The sequence below is a fragment of the Lemur catta genome, chromosome 7 (assembly GCF_020740605.2).
Source record: "Lemur catta isolate mLemCat1 chromosome 7, mLemCat1.pri, whole genome shotgun sequence".
NCBI classification, from domain to species: Eukaryota; Metazoa; Chordata; class Mammalia; order Primates; family Lemuridae; genus Lemur; species Lemur catta.
The window spans coordinates 101,136,317-101,160,994 of record NC_059134.1 but is presented as its reverse complement, the minus strand read 5'-3'; the positions used below and the strand labels follow the sequence as shown (position 1 = coordinate 101,160,994).

Genomic DNA, 24,678 nt, shown 5'->3' with positions numbered 1-24,678 from the left:
CATAAATTGCCATACCTGGGGGTGGTGGGGACGCCCTACCAGTCTACCAATCAGAATTTAGCACACCAACTGCAAAAGAACGCAGAGGACTCTAGCCTATGGGCAAAGTGGCATAGGTATAATAGATTCTGGAAGGTGACTTAGGACAACCTAAGGCTAATTATCATTTCATTAACTTAAATTTATGTTGTGGTTCACCCCCCACCACCATAGGTTTTGAGAGAGGCTCATGAGAAATCCACATACACAGTAAGACTCAGGTCATATAACTGCCAACTGTCCATCAGAGTGGTTCCATGATGACATCTGAGCCACAAGGAGGTCCCTATCCGGACACTATAAAACAAGACCCAGACCATAATCAAGTTTTGTTTTCCTATGACAGGGGGTCTGGTTGTCATCTGTGGCGTATGCATCTTGCTCTGTAAACCCCTATCTTAACTCATGCTCTATAATCCTATCTTGCTCCCCCTCAATTATATTTCAGCTCGTGCTTGCCTTACTTTGGCATGTCTGGTCATTCTTTGGGAAGAGCACACCAAGAACCAAGAACACAGAATGAGGTTGCCAAACCCAACAGTACACCCACTTTGGAAAAATTTGGCAGTTTGTTATTTATTTATTTAAAACTTTTTTTTTTTTTTTACAGATGGGGCCTTACTATGTTACCAAGGCTGGATTTGAACTCCTGGGCTCAAGCAGTCCTCCCACTTCATCCTCCTGAGTAGCTGTTGACTACAGCAGGCACGTGCCACCACACTCAGCTGGTAATTTCTTAAAAATTTAAACTGCGTATACTTGTACATATGACTCAATCCTTCCGCTCTAAAGTATTTACCCAAGAGAAATGAAAGAATATATCCAACAAAGACATGTACATGAATGTTCATAGCAGCTTTATTTGTAATAGTTCAAAACTAGACATGGTCCACATTGTCCATCAACAGGTGAATAGCTAAACAAACTGTGGTACATCCATACAGTGGAATATCACTTGGCAATAAAAAGAAATGACTGTTAATACATGCAGCAACATGAGTGAATCTCAAAATCATTATGCTTAGTTAAAGAAGCCAGAGAAAACACAATACATACTGTATGATTCTAGCTGTATAAGGTCTAGAAGATGCAAATCAGTCTATAGTGACAGCAGATTGATCAGTGGTTACTTGCAGATGGGAGGCAGTGGGGAGCAGGCGGGAGGGATTACCAAGGAGCACAGGGAAACCGGGGAGTGAAGGGGATGCTCGTTATCTTGACTGTGCTAATGGTTTCACGGGTGTATACATATGTCAAAGCCATCACATAGTACACTTTTAATAAATGCAGTTTATTGTACGCCAATTATACCTCAGTAAAGCTGTTTAAAAACAATAATAAAAGACATATAGAAGTAGAAACTTGACATTTGAAAAAAAAAGAGAAAGAAAAGATAATCATAGAAGACAGCAACTACAGGGAGAGTGTTCTGCCCAGAGTTCTATGCAGAACACTGGTGTGATTCCTTTCCACTTGGTTTCATTTAGGAAGGGATCATCTTTGTTTTTAGTTTTGTTTTTCAAGCCAGTTCTATTTTTTGAGTGATTACTATTAAATAGTAGTATTTAAAATTAAATTTTATTACCTAATATTTGATACATACAGAAGGATGTGTGGCACCTTATTGAGTTAGGAGCTGAATTATAAATCGAACACCCATGAACCTACCGCCGAACCTGAGAGCCAAGATACCAGCAACACCTTTGCAAACTCCTGGGGTCCTTCCTTATCCCATCCCACACTCCCCTCAGGGACCACCGTCTTGAATTTTGTGCTTTTCCTTCCCTTGATCTTTAATAGCATTTTATCACATGCTTGTGTTGCCAAACAATAGATGGTATAGTTTTGCTTGGTTTTGAGCTTTATTATATGCTATAACACCGTGTGTAGTTTTATGCAGTTCACTGTTTTAATTTACCTCCAAGATTCATCTATGTTATTGCATTATGTATATTACAGTATTTTCAGTCCTCCCAACACCCCTGCAGTTGGCTTAGGATATGGTATACCTGGGGGGAATAAAGCTCAGCAAGCTGGGGTGGCTCACCCAGTCCACTGGCCAGACTCCAGGGCCATCTCTTCACCACCATGTTATGTTGTCTCCTTCATTCATAAGGCCCTCCTGTGTGCAGTGAGCAGGTGCTGGACATACATCCTATGGGCACGTGGCACATCCCTTGCCGTCCTGAAGCATACATCATGGCTCTCCGTTGACCATCCCAGCCAGGATGACTCCACGCACAGGCCAGTTACTCAAACATTCTGGGGTGCCCATGTCCCTGCTACTTGTCCATGAACATGACTTAAAAGTGTCTGGTCTGACCCATCCCACAGGTTTCTTTCCGTGGAGGGCAATTTGACAGTAGCTATTGCCATGACAAATGCAGCCACCTCTGACTCAGTAATGCTACTTGCAGGAATTTATCCCGCAGAAACACCTGCATATGTACAGAGTGGCACTGGCATAAGAATATTTATTGCAGTGTTGTTTGTAATATCACAGTAGTAGAAACAACTTAAATTTCCATCTGTAGAGATCTAATAACAGCTCATTAACATTAGTTATGGGGAACCTACACAAGGGAACCTACACACCAGCTTTGAAAAAAACAAAGGGGAACATTGATAATGGAAAGATCTCTAAGAGATTTTGGGGATACATGTGGTAATTTAATACATTCGTATTCTCCAGGATATAGTTTAAAAAGGCAAGGTCAGTACAGTATGTGGAATGTTACCATATGTATAAAAGAGGGGGAAGAATAAAATTGTCCAAGTATGCATAAAACTTCTAGAAGGGTTCATAAGTAACCGTGACCTGGGTGGCTGGGGACAGGTGAGAGGGAGATTTACCATATCTCTTCTGTTTGTTTGTTTGTTCATTTATTTATTTATTATTTTCTAACCACAAACAAAGCTTATAACATACCTCTTTTGTATTTTAAAAAATATGTACAATGGGGAAAGGGCTACCTACTAAAAAATACATAAATAAAATTTAAAGTTTTAGTTTTTCAGTGCATGTTCCCCGGTTTTTGGCCTTTCTTTGGCTTGCAGTCTGCCATTGCTGGCAGCAAACATTTCATCAGAGGCCCCAGTGTTTCACAGGCCCCCCCACTTTGGCACATTGCACTCTGACGCACAAACCCCCTTTGCAGACAGGATCTGAGGACCGGAGAGACCTGCCACAAGGTGGCGCTGCCTGGTGCCTGCCGCTGTGTGGGCAGAAGGCCGGCCCTCCCCAGAGCACTGGGGTCTAGGGTCAGGGGCTTCTGGGGAATGGGAGCTCACCCCCCACCCCCACCCACTGCCCCCAGTATCCCTCCAAGAGATCTGGAAAGGAATTCATTTTGTATCCCTATCCCCTCATATGTGGACCATTAGATGCCCTTCAGGCAGGTGCAAATCAGAATTGGAAGGTGCCTCTTGCCCTCCTTTGGGTCTCATGGGGAACACGGGTGTGAACAGCTGATACCAAGAGATTCGTCTTTGCCCTGATCTGGCTCCCTATTTCATCCAAGAAACCCTCCCAGTCACTGAAGGAGTCCGAGCAGGCAGAGCTCTGCTGGAGGTGGACAAGGAGACAATGTGACATCCATGGGAGCCACAGTCTATTCACACAGGGGGCCATCCACCATCCACCCTCCACCCCCACGTTGCTTCATTCATTTAGCAAGTATTTACTGCCGGCCACCATGTGCAAGAAAGCTCTTGTTCAAACACTTGTCTTAAATGTCAGAAGGAAGATAGTGGGACCACCTCCAGGCCTGACCTGGGCCTTCCCTCCTCCCCCTGCAGGCCGAGCCCTGCCTGTGCCCCCCACCCCTCAAGGCAGCGCTCCTCCTGCCTCCTTGGCCTCATCTGCTCCTGCCCAAGAGCAGCCAGTCAGTGCCTGGGGCAACAGGGGGACCCCTGGCCCTGGAAGGCCTTGAGGTCGGAACCCTCTGAGAGGCAAACAGGGGAGAATGACAACCTGAAGCACAAGGTCACTGACACACCCTTGACATGTGGACTCCAGCAAGGATGCCCCCTCCCTGGGGGCTGGTCCCTATCCTGGTAATGACCCCAGGGCCTGGCACTGAGGGGGCCCTCCAGGAGTATTTGCTATAGGGACACAGGCTAATCTTCCCTCCAGTCTGACTTGATGCTCCTGCTGTGATCTAATGTACCTGGCCTGACACCTAGGCCGGAGGTGGGAGGCAGGGAGGCAGCTCCAGGCCTGGGCGGGGTTGCAGATCATAGCGGGCTGTTTCTACAGGCAGCAGCCTCTCTGAGGCTGGATGGAACACCCTTGGCTGGCCCCTCCTGGGCCCTTCCACAGGCCAGCAGGTGAGATGATGAGTCCCTTTGTTCAGGAGCCCCCATCTGCATGAGTCCTCGGCATGCCAAACTACAGCAGAAGCCTTAAACTGCAAAGCTGAGGGTTAGTTCTGAGCAAGGGAGCCCAGGAAAACACGGTGCTGCTGAGATGGCAGCTGGGGCCACTGGCCTCCTGTTACCCCAACCAGGCTTCCCCAAAACACTGGTAGCCCCACCCTTCCATGGTGCGTGCACAGTACCTGGTGGCCACAGAAAGGTGTGCTAGAGGGAGAGAGGGAGGGGAGGAGGGAGTTGAGGCAGTGGGCTCAGCTCCCCCCACCCAGAGGGACCAGAGGAGTAAACCAAACCAGCTTTAATACCAAACTAGTGCTCTCTTTTAAATACCATGTTCCCCAGGACAGTGCTGGGGCAGGCTCTGGGCAGAATGCGTGGAAAGGAAATGTGGAATGGATGGCCCAGGGCCCCCTGCCTCGGGGCACTAGGGACTGGGTTGCCCCCTGGGGAGGGGGAGGTGACAGCAGCTTCCCCGGTGCAGTTATTGCAGAGGCATGGGTGGGTTCCCCTCCCTCCCCAGCTCCTAAACACCTCAGGATTATTTCTGCCCATCAGCCCCAGCAGAGCTGGGGCCTGGGCTCCTCTATCTGGGAGGGGCCCCTTTGCCCAAAAGGGTCTGCAACTAAGGCATGGGGGTGGGGCGGGGTGCCACTGGCCAGGCCTGCAGCTCAGTAAGTGCTCTGATGGCCTGTGAGAATGTAAAGGTTGCTGTGTGCTCCCAGGTTGTCGGTGGGAATGCTCTCCAGGATGATGTCTCTGGAGGGGATGGAGAAGCAGAGGTAAGCAGGGTGGGACGCACTCAGGCACGCCCGTCCCTCCTCTGGGGAGGCTGAGGCACCACTGCCCACCTGTAGGCCCCGAGCACTCGGAAGATCCTCGTCTCATCTGTGATCTCCTGGGTCACCTGGGAAGACAAAGGGCACTGAGAGGTGGGGACCAGAGGGCAGGGGCAGGCCAGTCCCTGAGCCCCACGCACCTCGTTGGTATCCAGGCTGCGGCCTTGCATCCCATGGCTCCAGAAGGCCAGCACGCTGTCCTGAAGACACACTAGGAGGCCGGGCTGCCATCAGCCCTGCGCCTGCCCTGAGGAGACTGACGCCCCAAGCCACACCCACCCAGGTCTGGGCCACAGGTCCTCGCTGACCTCAAGTGTCCAAGCTGGCTCTCGAGAGGGGCTGGGGGATCTACCTCCTTGTCCCACCTCCAGCCCTGGGCCCCTGAGCCTCCTCACGTGTTCCAGGCCAGACAAAGTCCCGCACCCCGCCTCTGCTCACTCACCCACAGTCTCGATGGGGAAGTCAAAGGTCAGCTCAGGTGCCAGTGTGGCCGTGGGCTCACCCTGCATGTTGACTATCCTCACACAGCCTGCACAGGGAGGAGGCTGGTAGGTGGAGGTGCGTGGCCCCTCTGGGGAGGCAGACCACCAGGCTTCCCTCACCCCTACGATCCGCTGGCCCAAGCCCTGACCCCGGGGCACTCACGTTCAAAGCTGACGAGGACGGTGTCCCTGTCCACCTGGATCACCTGCTGGGCCGAGCCTGAGATCCCCTCTGCAGACAGAGAAGGGAGATAGGGCTGGCTGAGCCACCAGCACACTTGGGCCCCAACAGAACACAGGGGACATACTACAGCCAGCCCTTGGCCATGAGCACACTTCAGCCTCACCATGGCCACATGGGGTTGGGAATCCTAATCTCACTGCACAGCTGGGGAACTGAGGCTCAGAAAGGGTAAGTGACCCATCCTCAGGCTCTTGGGGAGCATGGGAGGAGTCCCAGGAAGCCATGGGAGGGCTCCAAAGTCAGGTGAACCAGGCCTCGTGACTCAGTCACTGTGTGACCTGGAACAAGTCACCGTGAGCCTCAGTTTCCTCATTTGTTACACAGGCATGATAATGCCCACCTTGCAGGGCTGTTGTGAGGGTCAAGAATGAAAACCCAGCACCCCGGAGGCCTTAGACCATGTACACCTTCCCCTCTCCGTCACCCATCTCTACTCCCTAGCGGCCCCAGCTCCCAGCTGCAGCTCCCTTGCTCGGGGTGGAGGCCCCTGTCCCAGCCTTGCCAGGTTTGGCTCTTTCCTGCGGCTCCTGCCTCGGTCCAGCGCAGCGCTGGCCAGATTTTCCTTAGCTGCCATGCCCTGTAGCCTATAAAACCTTTTATGGAAGCTTGTTGAAGGGAGGCCGGGCACTCCATACCAGACTCGGCACCCGCAGGCCCCCAGGTCTCCATAGAGCCCAGGGCTGTGAGGAGCCTAGTTTGAGAGCCTTACCCCTGCCTCCCTCCCATCTGTCTCTCTGACAAATGCCCTCCTGCTCACCAGGTGGGATGAGGATGTCAGGCGTCAGGCCAGCCTCCAGGGGCAGGACATGGAACAGGACACGACAGCCAGGCCCCTCGGGTGCCTCGGCCCCCACACACACCTGAGGCAGCTCCTTCCCGTCCAGCACCAGTGGCTCCAGCATCCCAGCTGGGCAGGGCAGAGGGCTGGAGAAGTTCTGGGGGGCAGCAGGGATGCTCAGGTCTCCATTTCTCCCCACAGACCCCTGAGGGTGCCCTGGGCCTCCCCCAGCACCCCTCACCTTCAGCAGCAGGAACTTCTGCAGCGGCTCATACCACTGCAGCAGGAGCAGGCTGGCGGGCAGGGCGGCCAGCAGGAAGGTGCTGCCCGTGTAGGGGTTCCGCACTGCGGGAAGTAGTAGTTGGCAGAGGGCCAGGCCTGCACTGCCACCCTGCCCAGCACCCTGGCCCCATTCTTACCCACACGACACTGCAGGCAGCCTTTGGTGTCGGGAATCTTGGTAGACAGGGCAAAACGCCTATAGGGGTGACAACCAGGGCATGTGTCTGGGTGCCATCTGCGGGCAAGGTCCCCACAGAGCCCTATGAAGTGGGCACTATCTTCTCACTTCACAGGTGAGAGACTGAGGCTCAGAGAGGCAGAGAAACTTGCCCAGGGAACAGCTGTGAAGGGCAGAGGACCTGGAGTGGGTCTCGAGGCTCGACAGTCTGGAGCGTCTCTGTCCAGTCCAGGGCTTTGGGTCACAGAATTACCTCTAGCTCTGTGATTCTGTGCAAGTCACTTAACATCTCTGTGCCTCAATTTCCTCTATAGAATGGGGATAACAGTGGTGCCCATCCTGGAGGGTCAAAGAGGGGAGAAACTGAGAGCAGTGTCCAGCACATTGTGTGCTCACAGAGGGCTGGCTTTTATCAGCCTGTATTAGTATTTTTTTTTTTTAAATAGAGATGGGGGTCTCGCTATGTTCCCTAGGCTGGTGTTGAACTCCTGGCCTCAAGCGATCCTCCCATCTCGGCCTCCCAAAGTGCTGGGATTACAGGCGTGAGCCACTGCACCTGGTCTCAGCCTGTATTAGTATTTTTCCACCTATTTCGAGTCATTGACAATCCTTTTTAGGTGAAGACAAGGTATAAATGAAGAAATGAGAGCATGCAGGCTCCGGCTCCCAGACTGCACAAAGTGCTCATGGCCCATTTCACAGATGGGAAAACAGGCCCAAGGAGGTTAAAGGACTTCAAAGGGCTAAGGGCCTGTCCTCTGCCTCTTCAGCTGAGGCTACAGCCCTGAGGGTCCAGTGGGTGGCTCCCTTGTTGCCTGGGGAGACGGGTGAGGGATGGTCATCAGAAGGGTCTTTGGGGGGGGATGGGTGTATACATACATAATAAGTGCGATGCACACTGTCTAGGAGATAGACACGTTTAAAGCTCTGCCTGGGGGTGGGGCAAGGGCAATATACGTAACCTAAACTTTTGTACCCCCACAATATGCTGAAATAATAAAAAAATTAATTAAAAAAACTGTATCTGACTAAAATAAACTTAAAAATGTAGAAATTATGATATAACTATAATGAAATTATCAATTAAAAAAAAAGAGAAGGGTCTTTGCCTTGGTCACTGAGTGTCCCGTAATCCCCCAGAGGACCCTCTGGGCCTGTTTCTTCCCCTGGGGAACGGGGCTACATGCCGGCAGCCCTGCCATCTCCACTCAGCGACCCAGGTCCTGTCTGTACCTTCTGCCAGGACATGGACAGGAAGCCAACATTTGTCTGTCTGCCACTTCCCTCTCTCCCCTTGTTCTGCCCACCCGCTTCCCCAACTGGTCTTTGGATGGGACAGAGGCATATAGTTTTGTATTTGTTTCTTCTCCAAACAATTCCAGCCCCCTGTTTTTTTACATTCAAAGTGGACACTGTGACTCTGTGATTTCCCAAACACTGGCCCAAAGCTGCCTGCAACTCTTTGGGGCTCTGACAGGCCTCTTTCCTGCAGGTCCTGGGCCAAAGCACAAGCTCGCTTGGGGACTGAGCTCAGGAAGCCCTGAGGCCACAGGGCTCCAGATGCAGTCCAGGAGCGAACACATCACAGGAAGGGCCTGGGCCCTCCTGATCTGCCCAGCTGGAGCAGCCACTGGCCCGGCATCCCCTGCCCTCCCTGCTCAGTCCCGTGGTTCCCACAACCCACATGGTCATGACAATGTCTGATCCCATAGCAAACCCCCTCTCCTTGGAGTCCAGCCCCACCCAGCCACAGATGGATGGAGGTCCCACTTGCACATCTAACAAGCATCTTAATGTGACAAAATTGAATTCAGCTCCCCCTGAAACCCACAGCTGATGACAGCTGCATCCTTCCTGTTGCCCAGGCCAAACACCCTGGAATCATCCATCCTTGACTCCTTTCCCTTCCATCCACCACCAACCGTCAGGAAATCCTGTTGGCTCAACTTCCAAAACAGAACCAGAATCGAACCATTTTCTCCTCCTTCACTGCTACCCTGGCCCAAGCCACCGCCACCTCCAACAGCCTCCTGAGGGGTCTCCCCTTTCCGCCTCACTCCTTCACTCTACTCTGGTGAACACAGCAGCAGCAGTGAGCTCGTGCAACTCTCAGCCCATGGCTCCCTCTGCAGTTTCTTCGCTGCTCCCCAAACAGGCCAGGCCTGCTTCTGCCCCAGGGCCTTTGCACTGGCCATCCCTCTTCCTGGGACGTCCTTCTCCCAGGTACCCACAGGGCTCCCTCCTCACCTCCTCTAAGGCTTTGCTCAAACAGCACTTTCTCAGCGAGGCCTTTCTCAACCACCCTGTTTGAAACCGCAGGCTACACCCCACCCTCCTGGCCTTCTTCACAGAGCCACCCCCACCTTGGTGCATCACACAGAACACCCTCCTTTATCACGTGCACTACTGTCTGTCTCCCTCCACGAGACAGTGGTGAGGAGATAAGGAGCATCTCAAGCCCCAGGACACGGCCTGGCACCTACAAGATGCTGTGGAGATACTCACTGAATGATCAAGGAGTGACTCTCCCCTCAGATGTCCTCCCGGCATCTCATAAAGCACATGACAAGGCAGAGCTCGTTATCTTCCTGCGCAACCTCCTGACACCACCCTCACTCCAGCCAGCGCTCGATCCTGTCAGTGCTACTTCCTGCACATTGCTCGGGTGCCAGCCCTCAGCCCAACCTCCATCCTCTCAGGCCACTCCACCGGCCTTCCCTCCTCCACTGTTCCCTTCCACTGTTGCCACAGCCAGCCATCTTGTTTTCATCTGCCCAGCATCCTTCCCGTTTGGCAAGAGGACTGGGGTTTTCCTTTGGGGGGCTGACGAGCCCTTCTCCCTCCCCCAGGCTCCAGGGGATAGCATGTGACCCTGGCCTGGCCACCCGCGCCCCACATCCCCTGGCCCCAGTGACTGGCGCAGGGGCAGGCATGCACCTAAGCTAGACCAATGAGAATGGGCTTCGGGGCCGGGCGCGGTGGCTCATGCCTGTAATCCTAGCACTCTGGGAGGCCGAAGCGGGCGGATTGTTTAAGCTCAGGAGTTCGAGACCAGCCTGAGCAAGAGCAAGACCCCGTCTCTACTAAAAATAGAAAAGAAATTATATGGACAGCTAAAAACATATGTATATATAGAAAAAATTAGCCGGGCATGGTGGCGCATGCCTGTAGTCCCAGCTACTCGGGAGGCTGAGGCAGAAGGATCACTTGAGTCCAGGAGTTTGAAGTTTGAGGTTGCTGTGAGCTAGGCTGACACCACGGCACTCACTCTAGCCCGGGCAACAGAGTGAGACTCTGTCTCAAAAAAAAAAAAAAAAAAAGAATGGGCTTCGGGACTTTTGTGGGAATGACTTGGAAAGAGAGGTTCTAGTTCCACTGAGTTGTTAGCTAGCAGGACACGGGCCTGCAAGTGCGGGCAGCCGTCACGTGACAAGACAGCCAGTGTGAGAATGAAGGCAGCACGAGGAAAACAAAGCCAAGACATGCAAAAAGACTCCTGCTGGGGCCATTTAAACCCAGATCCGGTGGGGCCTGAAGCTAACCCTAGTCCTGAACTGTCATTTACATGAGTCGTTAAGTCCCCTTTCTGTGCTTACGCCAGTGAGTTGAATCACCTACAAAAGGAAGAATCCCGATGAGCACACAGCGCAATCCTTTTAACACGCTCATGGTGCCACTGCCAGCTGGACGAGGCCCAAATCCTGGGCCCAGCATCAAAGCAGGGGCTCTGCCACCTGTGCAGCTTCCACTCAGGCTATTCTGCCTCCTCCCTCAGGCCAAACACCCCTGAGCTCCCCAGAGCATCCATTCACCCCACATGCATTCGCTCTTCCCTCTGCCTGGAATGCTGTTCCTAGCTCTTCTGCCGGGGAAACCTTAATGTCCTTTCAAACTCCATGAGCTTGCCTGGCCTCCCTGAGGCCTCCCTGACCCCTCCCAGGTCCCCTTTTAGTTGGCTCTCAGCACCAGGTGCTAACTGTCTGGTGGTTTTTTTTGTTTTGTTTTTTTTGAGACAGAGTCTCGCTCTGTCGCCCTGGCTAGAGTGCAGCGGTGTCATCACAGCTCACTGCAGCCTCAAACTCCTGGGCTTAAGCGATCCTCCTGCCTCACACCCCGAGTAGCTGGGACTACAGGCGTGTGCCACCATGCCCGGCTAATTTTTCTGTATTTGGTAGAGATGGGGTCTTGCTCGTGCTCAGGCTGGCTAACTGTCTGATAATGGGCCCACATCTCCCCCGACTCTTGAAAGCAAGGACTCATTTGACTCATTACGTCCCCAGGCCCAGAACAGGGCCAAGCACAGCATACACGCTCAGGAAATGTTCAACTGTCAAATCAAGCACCATACCCTAACAACCAGGCTCTCAGAATCTGCAAAACACTTTCACGTCCACTACCTCCTCCTGGCCTCCCTACAAACCTGGAGGGGGCTGTCAACTGTATTGATGGAGGAGGAAATGGGCTCAGAGAGGGCAAGCAACCCTCGAAAATCACAGGGGTCCCAGTAACGGGCAGGGCCACATTCTGGCCCCACTCTGCCCCTCTGCCTCCCAGTTCCCTGCACGCCACCACGGCCCCTGACCTGGGGATGATGCGCTGGGTGAGGCGGTTGGTGGGGATGGAGAGGGGAACCTGTTGCTGTAGTCGCCGCTGCTCAAACAGGCCTGGCAGGTCATGGGCCCAGATGTGCGTAGATTTCCCTGCCAGGGAGGGAGAGAGGCAGGGGCTCGAGGGTGCTGGTGGGCAGGGTACTGAGGAGCTGTGGGTGCTGCGGGGTCACCTCCCTGCCAGTCCCATCTTGTACCTGAGAGTGACAGCAGCACATTGTTCACACAGTAGAGCCAGGAGCAGCGGTGTGAAATCAGCTGGAGATGACAGAGGGACAGGTGGACTGGTGGTCAGCACCCGGGGCCCTCAAAGCCCTCTACCCTCCACGGCCAGCCAGGCCTCACCTTCTCCAGCGTGTCCTCGTGCAGTTCATGCAGGTTGAGGGTGTAGATGCCTTCCTCGGCCCCCACCACCAGGAACTGGTCTGCAGGTTTGGGCACAGGTCAGAGGTCAGTCACGCCCCCTGGCCCAAGCTGAGGGATTCCTGGGCTCCTGCACCCTCCCTGCTCCCAGCCTACCCCGAGTAACAGGGTGAATCCAGGTGACAGCAGCGTGGATCCGCAGGGGGCAGCCATTGAAGACTTTGGAGAAGCAGGCCCCCATCTGTGAAGGAGTGAGAGGCTGGAAGGGCACGTAGGGGCAGGGCAGGGGCAGCGGTGCGGGCAGTGGGGCCACGGGCAAACACTTACGTGCACCTTGGGGGTTGGGGGCAGCCCATGGCAGGACGACCTCTAGGAGGGAGGGAAGGGGTCAGGGCCAAGGTGAGGCCCTTGCCACCCACCCCCCACCCCCTGGCAGCACCCCTCACCTCAGGATCCTCCTGCTGCTTTATGGTGGCCCAGGCGGTGGGCAGCAGTGGGGGGCTGTCAGGGCCTTGTGGAGGTGGGGGCAGGGTTCCTGTAGGCACAGACTGGCTGCGATTCTCTGCCCAGCCCCTACCCTGGGCCTGCCTGGCCTCCCAAGCTTGGGACTCACCTGGGGGGCTGGATAGAGGGTCCTCAGCTGCAGGCTCAGAGGGGGGTGGCCCCAAGAATGGGGCCCGCTTGATGGTTCCCATGGAATCCTCTGGAGAGTCCAGCTCCTGGCAGGAGGGTTGGGGGCCCAGCCTGGCTGTTAGCAGGTGGCTCTGTAACCTGCCCTACCCCATCACACCCTCTGCAGTGGGTTCCTCACGCCCAGCTCCAGCCTCCTTCCATTCTGCACCTGCAGTTCCGAGGCTGGCCGCATGGTCAGGCTCCTGTAGGGGACAGACCAGAGGCAGCTGAGGTGTGAAGAGGTGACTGACACCCAGGCCTGGCTGCCCCATGCCCGTCCCTGGGGTCCAGCTGCTCACCTTTCCTCCAGGGCCTCCTGGACTGACTGCAGCAGGCTCCTGGGCAGGGGAACAAAGGGGTCACGGGTCAGCCTTTCCGCTGCCCCCAACCCCTCCCTGCAGCTTCCCTCCCCTCACTTACCCACTCAGCTCCTCCTTCCCCAGCAGCGTCCACTCCTCCTCCCACTGGGGGAAGCCGCGGCAGAGACCCAGAAAGGGGCAGAGAGAGAGGGACAAGGTGAGAGGATGGTCAAGGGCTTCACGGAAGAGCAAGGACAGACAGGTGGAAAGGGAGCTGCTGACAGGCAAGAGACTTGGGAGAGACAGTGAGAGGCAGAGAGACCAAGAAATTGTGAAAGAAAAGGGCAAAGAGACAAACTGGCGGGAGGGACAGACAGCAAGGCAGACAGAGACCGAGCCTGTGGGAGCAAAGGAAATGTGGCCCAGGAAGGAGCCCCTAGCCCTCCGGGTCCCTGGGTGGGACAGGCCTGCCTGGACAGTGGCTGAGGCCCACTCAAAGCTCCCTTGATTGGAGGTGCCCAGCTCCCCCAGAGTGCCCACCCACCCCACCCCTGCACACCACCCTGTCCACAAAGCCTGCCCCTCACCGGCTCATTTAGGGGGTCTGTTTCCTTCCTGCGTGGGGCACCAAATTTCACCTGGTGAACTGGGGGCCCAGAATACAGGGGTTAGAGGGCTGGAGTCTCAGGATGAACCACCCCCTAGCAAATCCGCACACAGCCCCGCCCGAAGACTCACACTGGATCTCCGAGGGGGTCCTCTCGGCCGGGCCGTGCTGACCCCGGGAGTGAATGGTGTCTGGAAACATGTCATACGTCTAAGAGAGAACAAACAGTACCCACACACCTCCACTTGCCTCACGCCTGGTATCATACTAGGTGTTCGTGGATTTCACTACAACCCTCTGAGATTATCGTGAGATGAGATGACACCCTCATATAAGAAAACAGGCACAAAAATGTCAAATAACTTTTGAGAGATCACACAGAAAGCAAAAAGAAGCTGGGTCATGGTCTTGGTCAGCCTGGGCCCGAGGGCAGGAACCTATCAGGGTTCCTGGGTGTTACAGGGAGGCAAGACCCAGCTCAGGAAAGATTCCTAATGGGTGGGCCCAACTGGAGGGAAGCCCCCTGTGCAAGTATTGTACAAGTTGAAGGGATCTTGACTGACATCACATTTGGGTCCTTCCAACCAGGCCCGGCCAAGACCCATTCCCCAGCCCCTGTCACTCACCTCCAGTTCACAGTCTTCAGGGGAGGGCGTTCCCAGATGGGGGTCATTGGCCTTGTCCAACAGCTGTGTGAGGAGGGCCCGAGGGAGCTGCTGGGTCATGAATGGGTGCTGGAGGAGGGGGTGATCAGGTTGGCCCCTGTTGTCCAGGCCCCTGACTTTGAGCACTGAGCCCCCTACCCCACTCCCTGCCTCCCACCTGCAGAAGCTTCTCTGCTGTTGGCCTCTTCTTGGGGTTCTTGATCAAGGCCAGCTTGAGAAAATGGTGGAAATTCTGGGTCCTAGTGGGCACAAGAGCCCCCCACCCCCAGACTCAGGTTAGTTCTTTTTTTTTTTTCCCCCCCGACACTCCCCACCCCTCAGGTTAGTTCTTGTGTACAGCATCCCACCTGCTGCCCTGTCCCCCCTGCAGAGGAGTCTGCTGGGCCCTCGTAGGAAAGAGCCAGCAAAGGCCAAGGGCAGCTGGCCTGAGCAATGCTGTGTTGCGACACAGCAGATCCTCTGTCATCAACTCTCTGCCCTTCTTTCCTGTCCACACTGAATCCTCAGCCCAGAGGGCCACCAGGCCCCTCGCTCAGATGGTCTGTAGAAGCCCAGAGAGGGCACTTGAGGCTGCACCTTGGGAGTTGGCAGAAGGCTCCTCCTCGCTCATGGGGCCTGGCTGAAAAGGTGGGGGGGGGAGGTCCCAGGAGGAGAATGTGGGCCCTCACCAGCGAGTCTTGTCTCTCAGTTTGGGCGGCTGGAAGTTGCTCTTCGACATGAGCATCAGGGCCCTGTGGAGGGTGCCAGGTCAGAGGCCAAGGTCCGCAGGACAAGGGTTACACAAGGGGCAAGTGCTGAGCTGACCTCATGGGGTGCAGGTGAAACAGAGGGGGCTGTAGCTCGCCCAACTCAATGGCGGTGATGCCCAGGGCCCAGACGTCACACAGCTCATTGTAGCCACCTTTGCGCTCCACAGCAGCCACCTCTGGAGCCATCCTAGAGGTGGGGTAACATGGGATGGCTGGGTGCCACACCTGTGGTCCCCTGCCCCCTCCGCCTGAGGCGCAGCCTCACCAGTAAGGCGTCCCAATGAAAGACCTCCTCTTGGCCACAGACGCCGTCAGCTCGCCTGACACCCCAAAGTCAGCTGCAGGGAGAAGCAGTGGCTCTCACCAGCCCTCTGCCTGCCACTTGCCATCTCACCCCCAGGGTTCAAGCTCAGGATGCACCTGGTGGGGCTCAGATGGGCAGGGGGCCCAGGTTCAGTCATAGCTGCCACAGGCCCAAGGCAAAGCCAGGTCCCTCTCCAGAAAGGGGTCAACCACCCACTATCCCTGACCGAGTGCCTGTCCCATGTCAGTCTCCATACAGACCCAACCTCATCCAACCTCTAGAAGGAAGGGAGTACTGCTCCATTTTCTGAATGAGGAAACTGAGACTCAAGTGGCAAAGTGACTTATCTAAGGACACCCAGCACTGAAGTCCAGGTTCTCTCTAAGACTCCCAGAGCTCCCGCAGAACCCTCACCCTGCCTGTGTCCCCAGGGTACTGACCCAGCTTGACATCTCCCTGGAGAGTGAGGAGAAGGTTGGCTCCCTGTGGGAATGGAGGAAAGAGAATCCCATCTGGTGCCCCGAGAGCCTCCTCCTCCCTCCCATGATGCCCTTGGCCAGACCCGTACCTTGATGTCTCTGTGGATCTTCCCCTGAGAATGCAAGTGGTGGAGCCCCTGGGGACAAAGAGGAATCTCTGAGAGCAGCTACCCAGCCCTATCACCCCTCTCCTGAACCCCCTCTCAGGACTGGGGGCCCCCCACCCAAGCCGCTTCCTCCTCCCCTCTCCCCAAACAGGAAGTAACTAAGCCAAGAGGGAAATGGGCTGCTTCCGGCAACAGGGCTGGGGCCCGTTCCCTGTAGGACCCACAGCCCCTCAGGCCAGCCCTGCCTGAGCCACTCCACCCACCCTCCACTGCTCAACTGGGCTTTTGGCCCACAGGTCCTGTGCATTGGGGGTGGTGAGTGCCTCATGGGCCCAGCTACCTTCAGTGCCTCTCGGCAGACATAGGCAATCTGCCGTTCCTCCAGGGGCCCAGTGGCTGAAACAGAAAGTGCGAGGGCTGGTAGGGGGGCCAGGGGATATGCTGCCCCTCCCAGGCTACCCTGTGTTGGAGAAACAGCAGGCACTGCTAAGTGAAAGATGTGTTGGCCAAATTCCCTCCTAGTATAGGCAGGGATATTGAGCCCAGAGATGGACAGCATTTCTCTCAAGGTCACACAGCCAGCCAGGAGTGGAGAGGTGCGCAAGTCCAGGACCCAGATTCTCCTCTCCTGCCCCTGCACTGGGGTGGAGGTGGGGTGAGGGGAAGGCCCTGGCCCTCTGGGGCCTGGAGCCCTGGCCTTACCGTGGTAAATCTCCTGCAGGGACCCCCCTCCGCAGAACTCCATGCAGATCCACAGGCGGTCATTCCTGAAGGGACAGAGAGCTGGGGTGGGCACGCAGCAGGCCACATGGGGGCTGCCTGGGAGCAGAAGATAAAGCAGCCTCACCTGAGGTAGCTGCCAATGTAGGCCACCACATTGGGGTGGCGGCACTCCCGGAGGATGGTGATTTCCTGCTGGAGGGAGCTGATGTCGTCGCCTGGGGGACACAAGAAATCATGGGGGGAGCCGCACAAGGGTCGCCCTGACTCAGTGCCCCCATCTGCAAAATGGGTACAGAGTGCCTCCCTCCAGGCCAGAGAGGTGCTAAGCGACAGGACCTCCTGGGGCATGCCTCTCAGGGGGGCTCACAAATGTCAGCCCCGGGCCCCCGCACACCGTGCCCGCCAGCGCTCCGCCCTCCCTCCGGCGCAGAGGCCCCGGCCTGGCCCTCACCTGGGTCTAGCTTGACTATCTTCACGGCGGCCAGTTCGGACGTGACCGTGTCGCGGGCCTGCAGGGGCGGAGGGGCGAAGCGGGATGAGGAGGGGGCGGGACTGGGGGCTGGTTCCCGCGGCAGAACGCAGAGCCCGCAGCCTCCTCCGGGCTCTCCCGCCTGTCCTGCCGCCCGGCGCACCTTGTAGACGTCGCCATAGGTCCCGGCTCCCACGCGCTGCAGCAGCTCGAAGCGGTCCCGCGGATCCTGCAGCGACACGTCCCGCAGCAGCGCCATGGCCCGGCGCCGGGCGGGCCGGCTGGCTGGCGGGTGCGAGCTGCGGAGCCGGGGCGGGACGGCGCGGGACGGCGAGGGGCGGGGCGGGACGGCGCGGACGCCGGTGGCTCCGAGGCCGCGGGGGCGGGGCGAGGGGCGGGGCCAGGGCGGGGATGCCCCGCCGCCCGGCCGGGAGGAGGCGCCCGCGGGACAGGCCCTCTGCGACGTGGGGAAGTCCCGAGGCCGGGGCGGGGCCTGGGTCCTGAAGCCATGCGGCAGTTCCTCGCCCTCTATGGGTGGGGAGCGCCAAGTCCAGAAAGCCAGAAGGCAGAGGAAAGAGGGGGCGTCCCACTCCCCTCCCCATCCCCAACTTCCCAGATGAAACACCGACATGAGTTTTGTTTTTTTACAAAACGTATTTATCTTCCTCAGAACTGAAAAATAAATCTATGTACAAAATAGGAAGAGATTAGGCTCCCTTCACCCACTCCCAACCCCCTGCAGATTTCCTCCGGGGTCCCCGAGATGGACTGAACCTCGGGGAGGTTCCTAGAGGGTCGTAAGATAGGTCCTGCTCTGATCCCGGGCCAGTTAGGTCAGGAAGAGAGAGGGCAGGACTAAGGATTCTCATAGGCTGGGTGCAGAGTTTCGTGTAAGGGGCTCTTGGGATAGGAAGGAGAGGAAGCCAGGATTTCCAAGTTTTGGAGCAGGATTTAGGTTCTTTGGGGTAGGGGACTTGGATTCCCAAAGGTTGGAATTCTGAAGTGCGGAAATGTACTCCTAGGGGCTAACAGGGGCTCTGGGTTCCAGGGCTGGAGATGGGACCTGTGCTTCTTGGGTTAAGGGTGAAACTTAGCCCCTACAAGCTGGGAGCACTAGGTTTAGCTCTAGGTTAGCGCCTCCATTCTGAGGAGGAACCAGAGTTTCCAGGGGTTGGACCTTTAAAGATCGGTGATCAGGGACTGGGGTGAGGTTTCCATCGGCCGGCTGGGATTCTGGGAGCGGGGTCCACGGTTCTGAGCTGGCGCGAATCTTAAGTCGGGGGTAGACGGGGTATGTACGTAGTCTGCATTCCGGGGACCAGATGCCTGGGTTCCGGGTAGGGGTGGGGCCTGGTCCTGAGGTGGCCGCCCGGCCCAGGCCCCAGAGCGCTGGGGGCGGAGCCTGGGCTCAGAGCGGGAGGACCTGGGTGGAGCCTCGATGCGGACTGAGGGCGGGCCCTGGGGCCCGGTGGGCTGTTAGGGAGTCCTCGGTATCTCAGAGGCCCTTGCGCTGCCGCTTGAGGAAAGAAAGAGTGTAGTCGCTGGGTGTGGACACTTTCTGCTTCTTCATCTGCACTTGCGACTGCGCCGTGAGTTGCAGCTTGATGGCGCTCGAGTTGATCTTGGTGGCCACCAGCAGCTCCTTCATGCCCTTCATCTTCTCGCTCTGGAAAGTGAGCACCGGACCCTCGGGCGGCGGCGACGCTGCAGGTGCTGGCGCCTGAGTCGCGCTGCCGCCTTCAGGGCCTCGGGCGGTGCCCGGGACCGTCCCTGCGGGCTTCCGTGGGGGTGCCGACACCGCATTCTGGCCGGCGCCCGGGCCCTTGTCCAGAGCGGGCTTCTTGGGTGGTGGAGGCTCCTCTGGCTTGGACTCTCGCCGCGGGCCCCGCCGCCGGCCTTCCCGCGCTTCCTCGCCCCAGGGCTCCTCGGCCTCTGCTGCCTCGGCCTCCCGGCTGACTATGCGCACCTTCTGCCGCACCTGGGCCATGAGAGAGCAAGCTGAGGGAAAGGCTGCGGCCCACTGGCTGGAATTCCAGGACCCTGCCATGGCCATCCCATCCTGTATAGGGAGTCTCAGTCTCAACTGTACCCAAGGGTATGGGCAGATGCTGCCTCTGGGCCACAAAGGTCTGACTCTCCTGTGGCTGCTGTCACCACCTGGAATGCCCAGCCCTCCTGTACAGCCGCCCCTCACCTGTCCCTCAAAACGTCCGAGGGACTGCACAAGGAAGGTGGCCCAGCCTACGTGCAGCACAGGCGTGGGGCTGCCCTCCTCCCATTTGCAGATGCCATCGTAGAATCGCAGCAGATGGGCGAAGCACTCAGGGTCTTGGAGAGCAGAACCCTGGCTCTGGGTGCCCTGGGTGAGGGAGAAGGGAGGGCACAGGTCAGAGCCCCTTACTCGTCCCTAAGCAAAGGGCACAGCCCCCCCCCCCAACCTAGGCAACAAATCCTGGCTCTGGAGGAGGTGAACATAGGTTGGGAGCATTCCCAGCATTCCCAGAACTTTCTTTTTTTGAGATAGGGTCTCACTCTGTCACCTGGGCTGGAGTGCAGTGGCATAATCACAGCTCAGTACAACCTCAAACTCCTGGGCTCAAGTGATCCTCCTGCCTCAGCCTCCCGAGTAGCTGGGACTATAGACTTGAGCCCCCACACCTGGCTAATTTTTCAATTTTGTGTAGAGATGGGGTCTCGCTCTTGCCCAGGCTTCGTTCTTTCATAAAACCAGTCCTTAGCCAGGACTGGGGAAGGGGAACCATCCTTTACCTCCATCCCACCCCGTAAGCTGAATGAGGGACCTTGGCCATGAAAGAGATGAGCTTCCACCCCATTTACTTGAAGGCACAGGGTAGAAACCACTAAAGTACTCCCTGCCCCTCAAACCCAGGCCCAGGACCTCAGCTACAGCAGAAGAGAATGTGGCTTTCTGCTTGGGGCCACCTTCCTCGTTTAGCCCCATGTCCTGTAGCTGGGGAGTCCTGCAAGGTGGCAGGCTGGACACAGACTAGAGCACCAGCCCTTCACCTGGCTCTGTTCTCCTGGCCGCTCCTCGCCTGCCTCCAGCAAGCTGGCTGCCTCCTTCAGTAAGTTGGGGATGACATCATTGGCCACTTCGAAGAACTCCTTGTAGATCTCCTCATCTTCTCGGCAGTAGTTGTAGCTGTGAGAGCAGTGGGCACTGTGGGGTCTTGCCATGGGGGGGTACCCCTGGGGACCTAGTGGGGGGTAGAGCCCAGGTTTCTTTTCCTGGGTCATCCAAGGGACTGGGGGAGTGATTGGGGGTTTCATTCCAAAGTGATAGTGTCCGTGTTAGCCTAGAGCAACAGTAAGGAGTGGGCATGGGGCTAAGGTGGAGGTCCCACTGCTGGATGACAGTGGTTAAAAACTGGGAGGAGAGAGGGAGGGAGGGAGGCAAGGCCTTAATCAGGAGTCCCTACCTCCTGGGTGATGGGGGCTTTGGCTGCCTAGGGACTGGACAAAGAGGGGATGGGGCTTAGGATCCAGGCCTCACTGCTGGACGAGAGTGGTTGGAAACTGGGTGGAGGGTGAAGAAAGGAGGAGCTGGAGGCCCTAGTGGGGAGATCCTCACTCCTGGATGACAGTGGCTGTGTCGGCCCAGGCCTGCAGGGCTTCGCGCACATTGCGGTTGCGACAGTGGTAGCCGGCCAGGTACATGTAGGGGTAGATGTGCTCATCTCGGTAGTAGGTCTTGGCTGAGGCTATGCCCTGGGGGGTGAGGCAGAGGAACCTCAGGGAGGCAGCCCTCAGCTGCCTCAGCTGGCACAAATGCCCCATCAGGTCACACCCAGAAGGGGTAAAAGGAAGAGCCCAAAGAGTCCTGCCCATCTCCAATCCCACCCACTCCCTGCCAGCTCCTCCCTGGGACTGCAGGATTGCTTGTTGAGGCCAGGGGCCAACTGCAGGGGTGGGGCCCACACAGAACAAGCCTAGGGAGGGGAGAGGCCTACCCTCTGAGCTCTGTCTCTTACCCAGGCTTTCCCACATACTCGTCTACACAAACACCAAGGACTTCCAAGCCAAGGCCAATGGCCCTCCTACCCCCACCTTCACCAAGTTAACATTGCCCCCTCGTGCTCCCACTGTTTTTGACCTTCTGTTATACTCCAGGAAGGAGAGTGAGAGGCAGCAGAAAATGAAGGGCTGAAGGGACAAATCCAGGTCCTGCCACTCTCAGGCTGGAGAACCCCGAACACCGTTCAGGCAGCCCTGACTGCACGGAGTATGCACAGAGTATATCTGATACAACGTGGAACTGGATGGTAATACACCCCAACACACAAAGTTCTCACTTCACCTGCCCCTCCAAATTCCCAGAAGGGGACCCCAGCCACTGTTGGGGTCTCCCTTCTGCACCCTCCTGAGATGACCCCACCTTGTGGTAGAGGGTCAGTGGGTCTGGCCGGCCAGGGGTGGGCTCCAGCTCCTCCAGATCTGCCAGGTTCCCTAGTGCCATAGGGTACCTGGGAAAGGATCATAAGTTCAGGCTGCCACCCAGCCCTCTGGGCCCCCAAGGCCCAGCCTGGCCACTTTCCCCTACTGACCTTTCTAGATGTCCCAGGTCATAGAGCAGCCAGAGCAGCTTCTAGGGGCCAAAAGAGAAAGTTATGAGCTAGGAGGGTAGGAAGAAGAAGGGTCCTCAGTCTATCAAGCAGAGGTGGGGGCCAGAACCAACAGGGATCTCCCACCAAGGTGGAAGGACCAGAATTCAGGAACTAGCCCTTTCATGTCTCAATTCCACTCTCCAAATAGCCCTGGGAAAGGCCAGGTCAGGAGTTACTAACCCATTTTACAGAAAGAGAAGTTGAAGCTCAGGAAGGGAAAGTGCCCCTGCCCCAGGTCCCACGGCAAGTCCAGTCAGCAGCCTGGCCTAGCCCGCTCCTGCCCCACAGGCACAGCCCTCACCTGCTGCAGCTGCAGCAGCTCCAGGGAGTCGGTGTGCAGGTCGATGGAAGGGTTGATGGCACACACCATAAATGCCACCTCCATCTTGCGATCACAGCGCATGTATGATCCTTTCAGGTACAGCCAGCTCTTTCAAGGAGACAAGACCAAATGTCTCATGATGGTCCACCCTGTGCCTGCTTCAGGGAATGACAGCCAGGGAAGGGGCTCTTCTGCCTTCCCCTCCTGATATACATAGGTGGTGATGGGAAGAGGGGAATGGGGCCCAAGAAAGTAAAGTCCTTTGGGTGGCTTGGGCTAGCAGAGTATGAAGGGGACAAGGTTGGGAGAACACAATACCCGCTCAGCCACACCCGCGTTGACAGTCTGGCCCCTGCGGTCCTCGTTGCCCTTGCCATGCCAGGTGACCTCAGCTGTCTGCTCCCCATTAGGCCCAAACACTACCCAGGCATGATCCTCAGACAGGGCCAGGTGGACATCCCGGAGACCCAGGGCCTGGCAGGCCCCCACCACAGCAAAGGCCACACCAGAGCTGTCCAGTTTGGTGCCTGTGGAAGGGGAAGGAAATGAAAGAGAGTCCTCTGTGCTTTGGCCTGGGGAAAGGGGGACAGGTAGTGATGGGCCACACTCCCTCCCAGCCCCACTCTAAGCCTGTGCCCCATCTTTAGACGCTCCTGCCCACTGTCCCTTTTGCTCTTCCCTACTGTGTTCAAAGCCTCTCCCTCCCCGTTTACACCCCCATCCCCAACAAGAGACCTTTCTGGATTTCCTGTAGCTGACCCAGACTTTGACCCTGTCCCTTCTCTCTCTGCAACCATGTTATATATTTCTGTGAATTTAAGGATTTTCCCATTTTATTGCACTTATTAGATTAAAACAGGGATGGCAAAAACAGGACACTCTGGCCAACACTCTTTTCACACACCCACCAAGATACTCCTAATTTATCTCTGCACTCTTTCCTGCTAAGCTCAGAAGCAGCCTCAGATTCCTTCTCAATATGGTATACTAGGATGTGACTGCCAGTCAACTGGGCTTGGCACAAAGTCGCTCTTTACAAGCCCTAAATCTTAATCTTGAAATTAAGCCCCTGGTCTGCTCATTTCCAAAACATTCTCATAGTTATTATTTCATTTAATCATCTCAAGTGTAGCCCAATTTTGTCTCCTTGGCCCTTAATCTGCTACCACCCTCTGTGTCTCATGCTGGGCTGCATGACTCCTGTGGCTGCTCAATGTCAGGGGTGGGGGTTCTGAGGGGGCAGAGGAGAGGCTAATGGATTTGGAGCCAAGTGATCAGGTTCCAGTCCCAGCCCTGCCATTCTGTGTGAGACTGGCACATCACTTTCCCTCTCTGGGCTTCAGCTTCCCCAACTGCAAAGGGACAACTAACACCTGCTCCACCACACAAGGTTTACAGGTCTCAAAAGGGCTTGTAAACCATGGAGTGTTGTGAAGAGGTGGGACAGGATTCATTCTCTCCCCTTGCCACCAGTCAGGCTCCAACCTGTGATGAAACTGAAGAGGGACTGGATGTGGGCCCGGTCCTTGAAGTAGGAGCGGCTGAGGCTGTTCCATATGACATCGGAGACCTTCTTCACTAGCTCACGGCTGGAGACACCTCCCTCTCGAGGGTAAAGGGACAGGTCGACAGCGCCACGAATCTGGGCGGTGAAGCGGGCATAGAGGGCAGCGATGATGGATAGGTCAGCCACAGGGAAGTAGGTGAGGCCGCCAGGAGGGTCAGGTGCGGGGCTGGGCTGGAAGGTGAGCTCGGGCACGTTGGTGGGGATGACGCGGTTGACAGCCAGGAAATGCTCCACGAAGCCCAGCACCAAGGAGAGAAGCACCAGGTCGGGCTCCTCCCGGCCCAGCTCCGCAGCGAACAGGCGCACCACGTCGTCGATGGAGCGCAGCGGGAACAGCGTCTTCTGGGCGGCCTTCAGCCCCATGGCGGCGGGCGGCGGCCTGCGGGCGAGCCAGGGAAGGGAGGGTCGGGCAGGCTCGGCTGGGGAGCCCCCTCCCAGGCTCAGCTAAGGTTCCACCCCCAACACACATACAACTTCCCTGCTTCCCTGTCTTCACTCTCCGCTCACCAGCTCCCTCTCTTTTGTCGGCGAGACCCTTCAGCTGAGGCTGTAGTAGGGCCTCCTTGTCCCCCACAACCCTGGGACCCCCAGCCCCGATGAGGGAGCGCCCCAAGGACCCCGCTAAGAACCCCGAATGGCCACCCCGTCCCCTCCGTACGACTGCACCCCCGGGCCCCTAGAGTCAATCTGGAAGGCACACCCAAGCCAACGCCCCCAAACCCTAAAGAGAGTCCTGGCCTCGGTCCCCCGCGCCCACCTCCGCGCTTACATCCCACACAAGGCACCGAGGCGCCCGCCGCCTGGAGCCTGCTGGGAAATGAAGTCCCGCCCCTCGGCCTGCACTGCCTGCCGGGAAGTGGAGTCGGACCCCCCCCCCCCCCCCCGCCCCGCCGAGTCTGGCGATGGG

At 56.8% G+C, this 24,678-nt stretch overlaps 2 protein-coding genes across 4 annotated transcripts; both read right to left on the bottom strand.

The window, feature by feature from the left end:
* Positions 1-1,882: 1,882 nt before the first annotated feature.
* On the bottom strand, positions 1,883-17,635 carry MAP4K2 (mitogen-activated protein kinase kinase kinase kinase 2). 2 transcript variants are annotated; one of them, XM_045556120.1, is made up of 32 exons: positions 17,421-17,635; positions 17,240-17,297; positions 16,913-17,003; positions 16,768-16,832; positions 16,406-16,461; positions 16,048-16,095; positions 15,920-15,962; positions 15,441-15,513; positions 15,231-15,362; positions 15,095-15,157; positions 14,584-14,665; positions 14,388-14,495; positions 13,893-13,971; positions 13,742-13,800; positions 13,276-13,319; positions 13,155-13,193; positions 13,025-13,058; positions 12,797-12,902; positions 12,630-12,718; positions 12,511-12,552; positions 12,340-12,424; positions 12,166-12,245; positions 12,018-12,078; positions 11,796-11,913; positions 7,173-7,231; positions 6,995-7,098; positions 6,733-6,910; positions 5,895-5,963; positions 5,692-5,778; positions 5,390-5,460; positions 5,262-5,317; positions 1,883-5,169 (listed from the first exon to the last, which is right to left on the bottom strand). In XM_045556120.1, exons 1-32 carry the CDS (start codon positions 17,514-17,516, stop codon positions 5,082-5,084), a joined length of 2,463 nt encoding a protein of 820 aa, XP_045412076.1. In that variant the 5' UTR covers positions 17,517-17,635; the 3' UTR covers positions 1,883-5,081. The 2 variants fall into 2 exon arrangements, with proteins under 2 accessions (XP_045412076.1, XP_045412077.1); XM_045556121.1 differs by having other exon boundaries at positions 14,388-14,474; positions 17,421-17,573.
* A 256-nt stretch (positions 17,636-17,891) lies between these two features.
* MEN1 (menin 1) lies at positions 17,892-24,596 on the bottom strand. Of its 2 annotated transcripts, none has more exons than XM_045556119.1 (10): positions 24,529-24,596; positions 23,690-24,150; positions 22,523-22,731; positions 22,184-22,312; positions 21,823-21,863; positions 21,654-21,741; positions 20,850-20,986; positions 20,285-20,420; positions 19,452-19,616; positions 17,892-19,235 (listed from the first exon to the last, which is right to left on the bottom strand). In XM_045556119.1, exons 2-10 carry the CDS (start codon positions 24,132-24,134, stop codon positions 18,753-18,755), a joined length of 1,833 nt encoding a protein of 610 aa, XP_045412075.1. In that variant the 5' UTR covers positions 24,135-24,150; positions 24,529-24,596; the 3' UTR covers positions 17,892-18,752. The 2 variants fall into 2 exon arrangements, with proteins under 2 accessions (XP_045412075.1, XP_045412074.1); XM_045556118.1 differs by having other exon boundaries at positions 24,541-24,593.
* Positions 24,597-24,678: the final 82 nt, after the last annotated feature.

Bases quoted from the DNA above. Each gene is read 5' to 3' on its own strand.
- MEN1 (XM_045556118.1), bottom strand. The intron at 22,732-23,689 runs GTTGGAGCCTGA...CCCCTTCCACAG, and splicing joins CCTCTTCAGTTTCATCACAG to GCACCAAACTGGACAGCTCT. The intron at 19,236-19,451 runs GTGAGGGGCGGC...CTCATGGCCCAG, and splicing joins TCGGACGTTTTGAGGGACAG to GTGCGGCAGAAGGTGCGCAT.
- MAP4K2 (XM_045556120.1), bottom strand. From the start codon at position 17,516: ATGGCGCTGCTGCGGGACGTGTCGCTGCAGGATCCGCGGGACCGCTTC. The intron at 5,318-5,389 runs GTGCGTGGGGCT...TTGTCTTCCCAG, and splicing joins GCAGCCTGGATACCAACGAG to GTGACCCAGGAGATCACAGA. The intron at 5,170-5,261 runs GTGGGCAGTGGT...CATCCCCTCCAG, and splicing joins CGAGTGCTCGGGGCCTACAG to AGACATCATCCTGGAGAGCA.